Raw genomic sequence first — 12,887 nt, 5'->3', positions numbered from 1 at the left:
GTTCACGGACGCCGGTCAGGAGCGCTTGGAATAGTTGAGTCAGGAGGTAACAAAAGCATGGACATGGGTTTCTGCAGCAAATGAGCGGAGGTTGGGGTCGAGACAGGCGATGTTATGGAGGTAAAAGTAGGCGGTCTTTATGACGGAGAGGGTATGGGGTCGGAGGTTCAGCTCAACGTCAAAAAGGACAGATAGGTTTCAAACAGTCCTGTCCAGATTGAAACAGTGGCCAGGGAGGGATGGAATCAGTGGCTACGGAACAGAGTTTGTGGCGGGGACCAAAGACAATGACATCGGTCTTACCCAATGTTTATTTGGAGGATATTTTGGCTCATCCAGGACTGGATGTCAGTCAATCAGTCTGATAACACAAACAGTGGAGGGGTCGAGCGGGGTGGCGGTAAGGTAGAGCACGAGTGTAATCAGCGTACATGTGGAACCTGACGTTATATCTTAAATTATGTAATCAAAACATTAATAGTTACTTTCTGATGTGTTCCTGGTTTAAAATTGAAGAAACTCAGTTCTGCACTCTGGAGCATCCCTGATTATAATGGCTCAACCTTTGGTGGCCGTGCCTTCTGTTGCCTAGGCCCTAAGCTCTGGAATTCCCTGCCTAAACCTCTCCGCCTCGCTACCTCTCTTTCCTCCTTTAAGATGCTCCTTAAAACCAACCTCTTCCACCAAGCTTTTGGTCACCTGCCCTAATTTATCCTTATGTGGCTCGGTGTCAAATTTTTTGTCTTATACTACGCCTGTGCAGCACCGTGGGACATTTTACTATGTTAAAGGTGCTATATAAATACAAGTTGTTACTGTTGTTGTTATAGTACTCTAGGATTTTTGCTGATCCTTTCAGGATTGAATTTTACAGCTCTGACCATTTTTCTGTGTCAACGAGACATCAGTGGCCTTAATTACTGTTGCAGGTTGCTTGCATATGGGTTTAGATTTTAGCTCTTACCATTTTTAAAGTCCAGTGTGCACAGCAAGATGGTAGGCAACATGCATCAGGTGGGAGGGGTGGGGTTCTGGATTTTGGCAGCACAGACATATGAAATTATGTAAAATGTAGTTTGAAGATTTAAATTTAAAAAAATGGCCCATAGGTAACATTATCTCATATTAATGGAGGCCACTTGTACTGTAGAGCATTCACAATTAATGAAAAATCTAATCGTTAATTTTTTAAATGACTGACACACATGTAGTTGTTCTCACAAAAATGCTTATTGCGTAGAATGTGCAAGCAGTATACTTACCAACAATGACATGAAGAATTTATGCAGGTACACCAACTGAATGCAGCCCACTTGCAAAGTCACTTCCCCATCCACTTTTGACATGTCAAGGTAGGCCTCGTCCTCTGTAGCATTAGAGCACAAAACCATCTTGAAGCTGAAGACTTCACCACCAATGATGGACACAACCTAAGAATATAAGTACGGTGTTAGTTCACTTTGCCCATCTGTGTGAATTCACACAGTGCTGCCACGTTTCAAAAAAAGTTAATTCCCAATAAACATGTGAACCGAGAGAACAAAAAAAGGCGATAATTCTAATAACACACACAAAAGACCAAGAAAGTACTTCAAATTTAAACACCATGATTATAAGGGGAAAAAAATTATACAAAGAATGCACGGAGGTGCAAAATCTTCCCCTTCCTAACACATACTATTTAATGACTGAAAGAAGCGAGACTATAACCCATTTCCTATGGATCTTGTACAACTATTTAATTATGGATATGGCCACTCCTACGTTGGATAGCAGGTGCGTCTCAAAATCCAACCTTAGTTTGCAACTTGCAGCACGAAAGGCATCCTGTGCAACATCAGAAATATGTCCCTCTTTACTGAGCGATGGACTGACAGCATCACCATGGCAACGTTCTAAAACAAGCAGGTGGATGATGAAAGAAGTTGTGGAAAAACTGCAATTTACACTATATAGACTGGGTATGCCACACATGGGTGTAACCTATTAAAGGGATCACCACCACCCATGAAACTGGCGCAGGAAAAGCTCGAGTCAAAACAAAATTCACATTGGAAAAAGAAACTATGTTGAGAAAATAGCAGTCTGTCACATGCATTACATGTGACACAGTAAGAAAAATTATGCACAACTATTCTAGTTTTTTTTTAATTTGTTTATGGGATGTGGGCGTCGCTGGCAAGGCCAGCATTTATTGCCCATCCAAAGTTGCCCTTGGGAAGGTGGCAGTGAGCCGCCATCTTGAACCACTGCAGTCCGTGTGGTGAAGGTAGGGAATTCCAGCGACGATGAAGGATCGGCGATATACTTCTAAGTCAGGATGGTGTGAGACTTGGAGGTGATGGTGTTCCCATGCGCCTGCTGCCCTTGTCCTTCTAGGTGGAAGAGGTCACGGGTTTCGGAGGTGCTGCCAAAGAAGGCTTGGCAAGTTGCTGCAGTGCATCCTGTAGATTGTACGCACTGCAGCCACGGTACGCCAGTGGTGGAGGGAGTGAATGTTTAAGGTGGTGGATGGGGTGCCAATAAAGCGGGCTGCTTTGTCCTGGATGGTGTCGAGCTTCTTGAGTGTTGTTGGAGCTGCACTCATCCAGGCAAGTGGAGAGTATTCCATCACATTCCTGACTTATGCCTTGTAGATGGTGGAAAGGCTTTGGGGTGTCAGGAGGTGAGACACTCACCGCAGAATACCTAGCACCTCTGACCTGCTCTTGTTGCCACAGTATTTATGTGGCTGGTCCAGTTAAGTTTCTGGTTAATGGTGACCCTCAGGAGGTTGATAGTGGGGGATTCGGCGATGGTAATGCCATTGAATGTCATGGGGAAGTGGTTCGACTCTCACTTGTTAGATATAGTCATTGCCTGGCACTTCTGTGGCGCGAATGTTACCTGCCACTTATCAGCCCAAGCCTGAACGTCGTCCAGGTCTTGTTGCATGCGGGCATAGACTGCTTCATTATCTGTGGAGTTGTGAATGGCGCTGAACACTGAAGTCATCAGCGAACATTCCCATTTCTGACTTTATGTTGGAGGGAAGGTCATTGACGAAGCAGCTGAAGATGGTTGGGCCTAGGGCACTGCCCTGAGGAATTCCTGCAGCGATGTCCGGGGGCTGTGATGATTGACCTTCAACCACCTTCCTTTGTGCTAGGTATGACTCCAGCCAGTGGAGCGTTTTCCCTGATTCCCATTGACTTCAGTTTTACATGGGCTCCTTGATGCCAGACTCGGTCAAATGCTGCCTTGATTTCAAGGGCAGTCACTCCCACCTCACCTCTGGAATTCAGCCCCTTTGTCTATGTTTGGACCAAGGCTGTAATGACGTCAGGAGCAGAGTGGTCTTGGCGGTACCCAAACCGGGCATCAGTGAGCAGGTTATTGGTGAGTAAGTGCTGCTTGATAGCACTGTCGACGACACCTACCATCACTTGGCTGATGATCGAGAGTAGACTGATGGGGCGGTAATTGGCCGGGTTGGATTTGTCCTGCTTTTTGTAGACAGGACATACCTGGGCAGTTTTCCACATTGTCGGATAGATGCCAGTGTTGTAGCTGTACTGGAACAGCTTGGCTAGAGGCGCAGCTAGCTCTGGAGCACAAGCCTTCAGCACGATAGCCGCGATGTTGTCGGGGCCCACAGCCTTTGCTGCATCCAGTGCATTCAGCTGTTCTTTGATATCACGTGGAGTGAATCGAATTGGCTGAAGACTGGCTTCTGTGATGTTGGGGGTCTCGGGAATAGGCCGATATGGATCATCCACTCGGCACTTCTGGCTGAAGTTGGTTGCAAACGCTTCAGCCTTGTCTTTTGCACTCACATGCTGGGCTCCACCATCATTGAGGATAGGGATATTCTTGGAGCCTCCTCCTCCCATTAGTTGTTTAATGGTCCACCACCATTCACGACTGGATGTGGCAGGACTGCAGAGCTTTGATCTGATCTGTTGATTGTGAGATCACTAACCCTGTCTACAGCATGCTGCTTCCACTTTTTAGCATGAATCTAGTCCTGTGTTGCAGCTTCCCCAGGTTGGCACCTCATTTGTAGGTACGCCTGGTGCTGCTCCTGGCATGCTCTTCTACACTCCTTATTTGAGCCAGGGTTGGTCCCCTGGCTTGATGGTAATAGTAGAGTGAGGGTTATGCCGGGCCATGAGGTTACAGATTGTGGTGGAATACAATTCTGCTGCTGCTGATGGCCCACAGCGCCTCATGGATGCCCAGTTTTGAGCTGCTAGATCTGTTCTGAATCTATCCCATTTAGCACGGTGGTAGTGCCGCACAGCACGATGGAGGGTGTCCTCAGTGTGAAGATGGGGCTTCGTCTCCACAATGACTGTGCGGTGGTCACTGCTGCCAATGCTGTCATGGACAGATGCATCTGCGACAGGTAGATTGGTGAGGACGAGGTCAAGTAGGTTTTTCCCTCGCGTTGGTTCATTCACCACCTGTCGCAGGCCCAGACTCTCCTCCTCCAAAGCTAAGACAATCTATTTGTATACAGATCCTGATCCCATTTATCTTGGGAGAAGTCAGAATATGGTCGTATAATGGTTATGTTACTGGACGAGTAATCTAGAGGCCTGGACTAATAATCCAGCAAATGTGGGTTCAAATCCCACTAATGTCCTTTAGGGAAGAAAATCTGTCGTCCTTAGCTCAGCTGCATCAAACTGCTCACCTTCACCTGGACTGCAGCAGTTTAAGGCAGCAATCCAACACCTTCTCACAGCAACCTTGGGTCCCCTGGCTCAGAGACTTCAACTGAGCCATCTCATCGGCCTGGGGGTATTCATTTAAAGTTAGTCTGCAGGACAAATTTGGCTGGCAATTGGAATAAAATCTATTGCACAGGTCAAAGAGGCTAGTTAATTTTGATGCACTATGATTACTTACATGGCGTCAAGTCGTAGCCTGCATGGAATAACATTATGGGACATGACTACTGCTACTTCCAGAATAATTATTGTCACCTATATCAAACAGCTTACCTTCTTATGTAGAGTCCTTGAGCCAACATCTGTAACAATGATATCTTTGAGTCGGGCAAAAACTTCTGTCTGCTTGGACTGCACGGATACAGATGCATCCATACCTGGGGAAAGTTTTGTTGGATGATCATCAGGGATTTGATATCAAATTATAGAATGCTGCTTCACAGAAAGAAGCCATTTGGCCATCAAATCTGGTCCTAGAACTATTATAACTAGCCATCTTACTGACTTAACAGCATTCATTCAAAAGTAATGCAAGTTCATTTTAAACAAAACACAACTGCTTAAATGCAAAGGCTATAAGCAATAATTGTCTGTAGCCCATGAACTAAAGACAGAAGATGTGAACTCGCTGTGTTAATTCTATCCCATTCATTATAAGTTTAAATCCCACATTTTTGCACCCACTATTTGTCAACATTATATCGTCATTAAGTTTCATTTAAGGTCTGAATAATTAACACGCCTCCAAAGTTAGTAATTTATATATTCTGAAACAATGGTCCAAGCGTTGAGCCTGCGGTACTCCACTCCCATTAGCCTGGCGCTACATCTCTCACGAGAACTCCACCCCCGTCCGGAGACCCCCGGCCACACCGTCCGGAGACCCCCCCCCCGGCCACGCCGTCCGGAGACCCCCGACCACACTCCCGTCCGGAGACCCCCCCGGCCACACCATCCGGAGACCACCTACCACGCCATCCGGAGACCCCCCCGGCCACGCCGTCCGGAGACCCCCCCCACCCCCCCGCCGGCCACGCCGTCCGGAGACCCCCCAGGCCACGCCATCCGGAGGCCCACCCCCCCCCGCCCCCCGGCCACGCCGTCCGGAGACCCCACCCCCGGCCACGCCGTCCGGAGACACCCCCCCCCCCCGGCCACGCCGTCCGAAGACCCCCCCCCCCCAAATGCCGTCCGGAGACCCCCCCCCCCCACCCCCGGCCACGCCGTCCGGAGACCCCACCCCCCTGGCCACGCCGTCCGGAGAGACCCCCCCGTCCAGAGACCCCCCGGCCACGCCGTCCAGAGACCCCCCGGCCACGCCGTCCAGAGACCCCCCGGCCACGCCGTCCACAGACTCCTGACCATGTTGTTGACCTGGTCATGACATCCTCAGAAGTTGGGTGTGTCGCAATGAGGACGTGTATTGCGTTACTGGTACCGGGATGAAGCAGTCCTGCCAATATAGCTGCTGCATACCACAGAATATGTCATAAATCAACTTTGTGTACATACACATATGCTTTTGAATCCAGAGCTGATTTTGGTTTTGTTTACCTTGTATTTTGATATCAGCAATGCTGAAATTTTCATCACAGACAAATACATTCAATGCCCCCAGCTCAGCAGAAAACTTCAGGTCAAATACATCAACTGCTGTGTCTCTAGATACTGAACGGAAAAATAGTGGTTTAGTCAGTAATTTAAAAGAACACAACCAAAGGCAATCGCTACAAACAGCAATATATAAACTTGCTTGCATTGCATATTTCTGTCAAGATAGTGAATCGGACAACACTGACAGATGACAAGAAAACAACTTGCATTTATATAGCGTCTTTAACGTAGTGAAACATTTCACGGTGCTCCACAGGGGCATTATCAGACAAAATTTGACACTGAAGCACATAAAGCAATAATAGGACAGATGACAAAAAGTTAGGTCGAAGAGGTAGGTTTTAAGAGCGCCTTAAAACAAGGGGTGCAAGTTGATATGAATCTTGTCATTCATGTGAAAATGATTTATGAAATAATACTGGGTGGCCTGCTGGTGGCGCTGTCCAGGGAAGAGTATAAATACTCGGGCATGGGCCCAGCTTGCTCAGGACATTCTTTAACAGGAACTAGTGAAGGACACAACTAGATCTCCATGTTGAAAAACAGTTGATTAAAGCCTTGTTTAATACTCAGACCAAGTGCCTGGTAGTTTTCTTACGTCACAAGTTTGAATTGAATAGTTTATAAATGGGCTATAAAAATGTGCGGTTTTACCATTGACTCGTAACGTGCAATAAAATCATGGCAGCGAGGTGGTATAGGTAGGTGATGCAGAACATAGGAGCAACAAAGTGACAAAACTTGAGTTCACAACCAGGTTGCTCAACCTACAGAATGTGTTGTTTAAGCCACATCACTATGGGGAAGCAATGAGCAGATAACAAAAGCTTCTCTACCAAGAAGGGGTGAAAAAATAGAGGGAGACATGTCCAAACTGTTGTCGCACACATGGTATGTTGTCCTTCATTGCAAGAGGATTTGAGTACAGGATGTCTTACTACATAGAAACATAGAAGATAGGAGCAGGAGTAGGCCATTCGGCCCTTCGAGCCTGCTCCGCCATTCAATGAGATCATGGCTGATCATCCAAATTCAGTACCCTGTCCCTGCCTTCTCCCCATATCCCTTGATCCCTTTAGCCTTAAGAAATATATCCAACTCCTTCTTGAATATATTTAATGAACTGGCCTCCACCGCCCTCTGTGGCAGAGAATTCCACAGGTTCACCACTCTCTGGGTGAAGAAATTCCTCCTCATTTCAGTCCTAAATGGCTTACCCCTTATCCTTAGACTATGACCCCTGGTTCTGGACTCCCCAGCCATCAGAAACATCCTTTCTGCATCTAGTCTGTCCAGACCTGACAGAATTTTATAGGTTTCGATGAGATCCCCTCTCAATCTTCTAAACTCCAGTGAGTATAAGCCCAATCGACACAATCTCTCCTCGTACGTCATTCCTGCCATCCCAGGTATCAGCCTGGTGAATCTTCGCTGCACTCCCTCCATGGCAAAAACATCCTTCCTCAGGTAAGGTGACCAAAACTGCACACAATACTCAAGGTGCGGTCTCACCAAGGCCCTGTACAACTGCAGCAAGACATCCTTCTTCTTGTACTCGAACCCTCTTGCTCCGAAGGCCAACATACCATTTGCCTTCTTAACCGCCTGCTGCACCTGCATGCTTACCTTCAGCGACTGGCGCACAAGAACACCCAGGTCTCTTTGCACTTCCCCTTCTCCCAATCTATTGCCATTCAAATAATAATCTGCCTTCCTGTTTTTGCCACCAAAGTGGATAACCTCACATTTATCCACATTATAGTGCATTTGCCATGTTTCTGCCCACTCACCCAACCTGTCCAAATCGTGGAGTTTCACGACATCCTCCTCACACAGCATACCCTCCCACCCAGCTTTGCGTCGTCTGCAAATTTGGAGATATTACATCCAATTCCCTCGTCCAGATCATTAATATATATTGTGAACAGCTGGGATCCTAGGACCGATCCTTGTGATACCCCACTAGTCACTGCCTGCCACTCGGAAAATGACCCGTTTATTCCAACTCTTTGCTTTCTGTCCGCCAACCAGTTCTCTATCCAAGTCAATACCTTGCCCCCAATCCCATGTGCCTTAATTTTGCATGCTAACCTCTTATGCGGGACCTTATCGAAAGCCTTCTGAAAGTCCAAATACACCACATCCACTGGTTCTCCCTTATCTATTTTACCAGTTACATCCTCAAAAAATTCCAGTAGATTAGTCAAGCATGATTTACCTTTCGTAAATCCATGTTGACTTTGTCCGATCCTGTCACTGCTTTCCAAGTGCTCTGTTATTACATCTTTTATAATGGACTCTAGCATTTTCCCCACTACCGATGTCAGGCTTACCGGTCTATAATTCCCCGCTTTTTCTCTGCTACCTTTTTTGAATAGTGGGGTAACATTAGCTACTCTCCAATCCACAGGTACTGTTCCAGAGTCTATCAAGTTCTGGAAGATGACCAGCAATGCATCTACTATTTCTAGGGCCACTTCCTTAAGTACCCTGGGATGTAGATTATCAGGCCCTGGGGATTTATCGGCCTTCAGTCCCATCAATTTTCCTAACACCATTTCCTTGCAAATACTGATTTCTTTCAGTTCCACCCTTTCATCAGACCCTATGTTCCATGGTATTTCTGGGAGGTTATTTGTGTCCTCCTTTGTGAAGACAGAACCAAAATATGTATTTAGTTGGTCTGCCATTTCTTTGCTCCCCATTATAAATTCCCCCGATTCTGACTGCAAGGGACCTACGCTTGACTTCACCAATCTTTTTCTCTTTACATATCTATAAAAGTTATACAGTTATACAGGACCTTGGTGAGACCACACCCGGAGTACTGTGTGCAGTTTTGGTCTCCTTACCTAAGAAAGGACATACTTGCCATAGAGGGAGTGCAGCGAAGGTTCACCAGACTGATTCCTTGGATGGCAGGACTGTCATATGAGGAGAGATTGGGTTGACTAGGCCTGTATTCACTAGAGTTTAGAAGAATGAGGGGGGATCTCATTGAAACGTATACATTTCTGACAGGGCTAGACAGACTGGATGCAGGGAGGATGTTTCCCCTGGCTGGGGGGGTCTAGAACGAGGGGTCACAGTCTCAGGATATGGGGTGGGACATTTAGGACAGAGATGAGGAGAAATTTCTTCACCCAAAGAGTGGTGAACCTGTGGAATTCTCTACCACAGAAGGCTGTGGAGGCCAAGTCACTGAATATATTTAAGAAGGAGATGGATAGATTTCTAGACACAAAATTTAGATGAGCACTTGAAACGCCATAGCATACAAGGCTACGGACCAAGTGCTGGAAAATGGGATTAGAATAGACAGGGCTTGACGGCTGGCGCGGACACGATGGGCTGAAGGGCCTCTTTCTGTGCTGTATAACTCTATGACTCTATCAAAAGGCATCAAGGGGTACGGGGAGAGAGCGGGAATATGGTATTGAGATGGAGGATCAGCCATGATCATACTGAAAGGCGGAGCAGGCTCGAAGGGCCTACTCCTGCTCCCATTTTTCTATGGCTCGGAAAAGCATCGGCAGTTTGGGAGCATGTCACTTGCCCACAGGTGGTGTATGGTACTGGGTAACCAAAGAGGCGAAGATAAATAGGAGTCTTTCCCTTCGAAATATTTCTTTAAAAATGTAATAAATGGAACCCAACATTACTGAAGTTGCATTTATGCAGTTCAGCTCAAATCACAATTTCACCATGGAAATCGACTATCCAGCATTGTCTGCCCCATCAGAGGGGAAAATGGCCCCACAAACCTTACCTGTATGTATGATACTAGCCAACAGTCAATGAGATACGCTTCAAAGATGTAACGCATCTCATGGTTGATGATGTGTTACTACTTTATAAATGCTCGTCAAAACATTATCCTAAAGGTAATTTATGCTGTACATCCAAAAATACTTAACACAGGTAAGAATTGAGTGGCAACAGAGCTGAGTTTAGCAGCAATTTTGCTTGCAAACCACAATGGGGATAAGATTCCACTGTTCACAGCAGAATCTAACATACATAAAAGACACATTTACGATTTCATTATATAAAGCAAACTGCTGAAATCTTCCTCTGAACGATTTATGGATTATTTCTGCAAATATGAAGCACCAAAAAGCACAATACAGGATGAAAACAAAGCGTTTATCAAAGACACACATGCACCTTTAATTCAAGGCACTATTCAGCTTCCCCTTCTTACTAACCTACCTGCTTTTATCAAAGTCTCCTTTTCATGGTCTTCTGTGCTTGCCTTCGCTTCGCGATCTTTATCGACATTGCTCGGTGGGAACACAGCTGCCATAAAGTTCATGGTCGAAAGTAAGGCTTGGGAATGCAGGATCAGGTCAAGGGAAGAGAAGGCAACCTGGCACCAAAACAAGAAGTTTCATTATTTTCTTGGATGATCTCACTTGATGCTCAACTTTGCTGCAGTACAAATCGGATGAGAAATTAAGAGGAAAAGTAAAAGTATACAAAAATAAGCTCAAGGTAGCAGAGGAAATATAAATCGCCCAAATTTGCATTAAACGCTCGCAATATATTGAAACTTAGCCTTAGAATTGGAAGCCTGGGAAAGGTATGTTAGAAGAAAGAGTGACATGGTGCATTGCAGCAACAGATTAAAAAACACCTGGTTTCTATTTGTAGGCTAAATACTCAAGTCTACAATCAAGTTAAACTTGAAGCATGTCGATTACAACTGCAAGCGCTTTCAAATAATCCTCCAATAATAAGGATGGAAAAGGATGTGCAAATTATTCGAAACAAAATCATGAAAAAGGTCCCAAGAAGAAAGTGGACTGAGACATCCAAATTTATACAGTGCAGTATCAGCCAAAATATTTTCACGTTCAAATCTACTTATTTTAATGAGTAGGCGAAGACTGCTGGAGAAGATCAAGGGGTATGGCATTGTGAAAGGGTAGCAAGCTGGATTAGAACCTGAAAGGAGAAAGAGTGAGTGGCAGTTAAGGCCAGTTTCTCAGGAGTGGTTGGACGTGGGTAGAGGCGTCCTAAAGGTTTCCATTCTGGGTCGCTTCTGTTCACTGTCTGCACCAAAGATTTGGATCTAGGGCTAGAGAATGGTGTCCAAATTGCAGCTGATACTAAAATGGAAGCCAGAGGTAATAATTCCAAAGGAAGCTGCAAGGAGTAAGATGGGCAAAGAGGCAGCAGATGGAACTTGTCAGTACATCTGGATTAGAAAAAAGCAAAAATGATAATTTGAACAAGGGTGATGTGGAGGAACAGAGGGATTTGTGGGTTCAGGTTTACAAGATATTAAAAGCAGCACCTCAAGTGGATAAGGCCATTAAAAAAAGCTAATGGAATATTGGGTTTATGGCAAGAGGTATAGAATATTAAAGTCCAAATGTAATAGTGAATCTATATAAAACTTCAGTAAAACCACAGTTGGAGGGCTGCGTGCAGGACTGGCTACACACTATAAAAAGGATGTTTAGGAAATGCAAGTACAAAGAATTAAAATGTTAGGTAATTGCAGATTGCTGCAGCAATATATGCCAACAGATCCCAGCTCGCTTACTCAGTATCGAAGAGGCTGATGAAAAAAGTTATTTCCTCTGAGCTTTGTGGATGCAAGTTAATAAAGTGACCAGTGACTGCTCCGCAACAATCCAATTACAGACACTACTTTGAAGGTATTCCCAACCAAATTATTTTTTGAAATAATCCAAATGGATGAGGTAGAAAAAAGTAACTTTGAACTGGTGCACAACGGAGGGTGGCACAAGGGAGGGAGGGGGGAGCGCGAGGGATGGGGTGGGGGGGGAAGCATGAGGGATTGGGGGGGGGGGGGGAGAAAGCATGAGGGATTGGTGGGGGGGGGGGGGGGGGAAGCGCGAGGGAGGGAGGAGGGGGGGAGCACTCGAATGCTCGCAGACTACAAAAGTGCTCAAAATTTGCCATGACATCCAGTGCCAACTTTTCTGCAGTCATTCTAGCTACACTTCATCTGTTATTAAAAATACTAATTATGACAGGAGTCATGGCATTTAGTAAAAAAAGATTAAGTTGCAGGTGGCGGGTGGGTGATGTGGAAAGAGAGGCGAGAGGAAAAGAGTACTTCTTTCCCAAAATACTCTCCTTTCTAAAATTAAAAATGAGCTTCAAAAGATAATTTTCTTGCCAGTGTGAACGCCCATGTTGGGTCTCACTACCTGCAAGGCCGCTCCAGCGATGTCACACACTCAGAGTGACTTTAGACTGGCCAGAGAGCTGGACAACCCGGGAAACCACACCACCAGCCAGTGATACAGATTTCACAGGGTCCTACTTCTCCATCAGAGAGGCGGAGAGAATTTTCTGGTGCACGGCCCAAGAAAGTTTAAGCAGCTCAGCTGTAGAGAACTGAGTTAAGAAGTTCTGTGGTTATTTGTAGAGGTTGTGATTTTTATTTTTCGTTTAACCCCCATTAAAAATATCCGAAGCCCCACCATCCTATTGGAAATGATAAAATCAATTACTTTAGTGCAGAGAGTAAGACCCGTATGAATCTTCAATCAAGTACGTAGCCCTTATCTGAATATAACT

At 45.7% G+C, this 12,887-nt stretch overlaps 1 protein-coding gene across 3 annotated transcripts in view; it reads right to left on the bottom strand.

Moving 5' to 3' along the window:
* Positions 1-12,887, bottom strand: part of vps13c (vacuolar protein sorting 13 homolog C) — a 339,126-nt gene that overhangs the window by 142,783 nt on the left and 183,456 nt on the right. For all 3 annotated transcript variants that reach the window (XM_085972079.1, XM_085972080.1, XM_085972081.1), the window contains 4 exons: positions 10,542-10,698; positions 6,270-6,383; positions 4,989-5,092; positions 1,263-1,430 (listed from right to left, as the gene is read on the bottom strand). In XM_085972079.1, coding sequence (XP_085828205.1) covers positions 1,263-1,430; positions 4,989-5,092; positions 6,270-6,383; positions 10,542-10,698 — 543 coding nt within the window. The remainder of the gene's footprint in view (positions 1-1,262; positions 1,431-4,988; positions 5,093-6,269; positions 6,384-10,541; positions 10,699-12,887) is intronic.

The sequence above is a fragment of the Somniosus microcephalus genome, chromosome 32 (genome assembly GCF_052327205.1).
Source record: "Somniosus microcephalus isolate GS21.2 chromosome 32, FLI_Smic_1.0, whole genome shotgun sequence".
Lineage (NCBI taxonomy): Eukaryota > Metazoa > Chordata > Chondrichthyes > Squaliformes > Somniosidae > Somniosus > Somniosus microcephalus.
The sequence above is the reverse complement of the archived record's forward strand: the minus strand, read 5'-3'. Positions and strand labels throughout refer to the sequence as shown.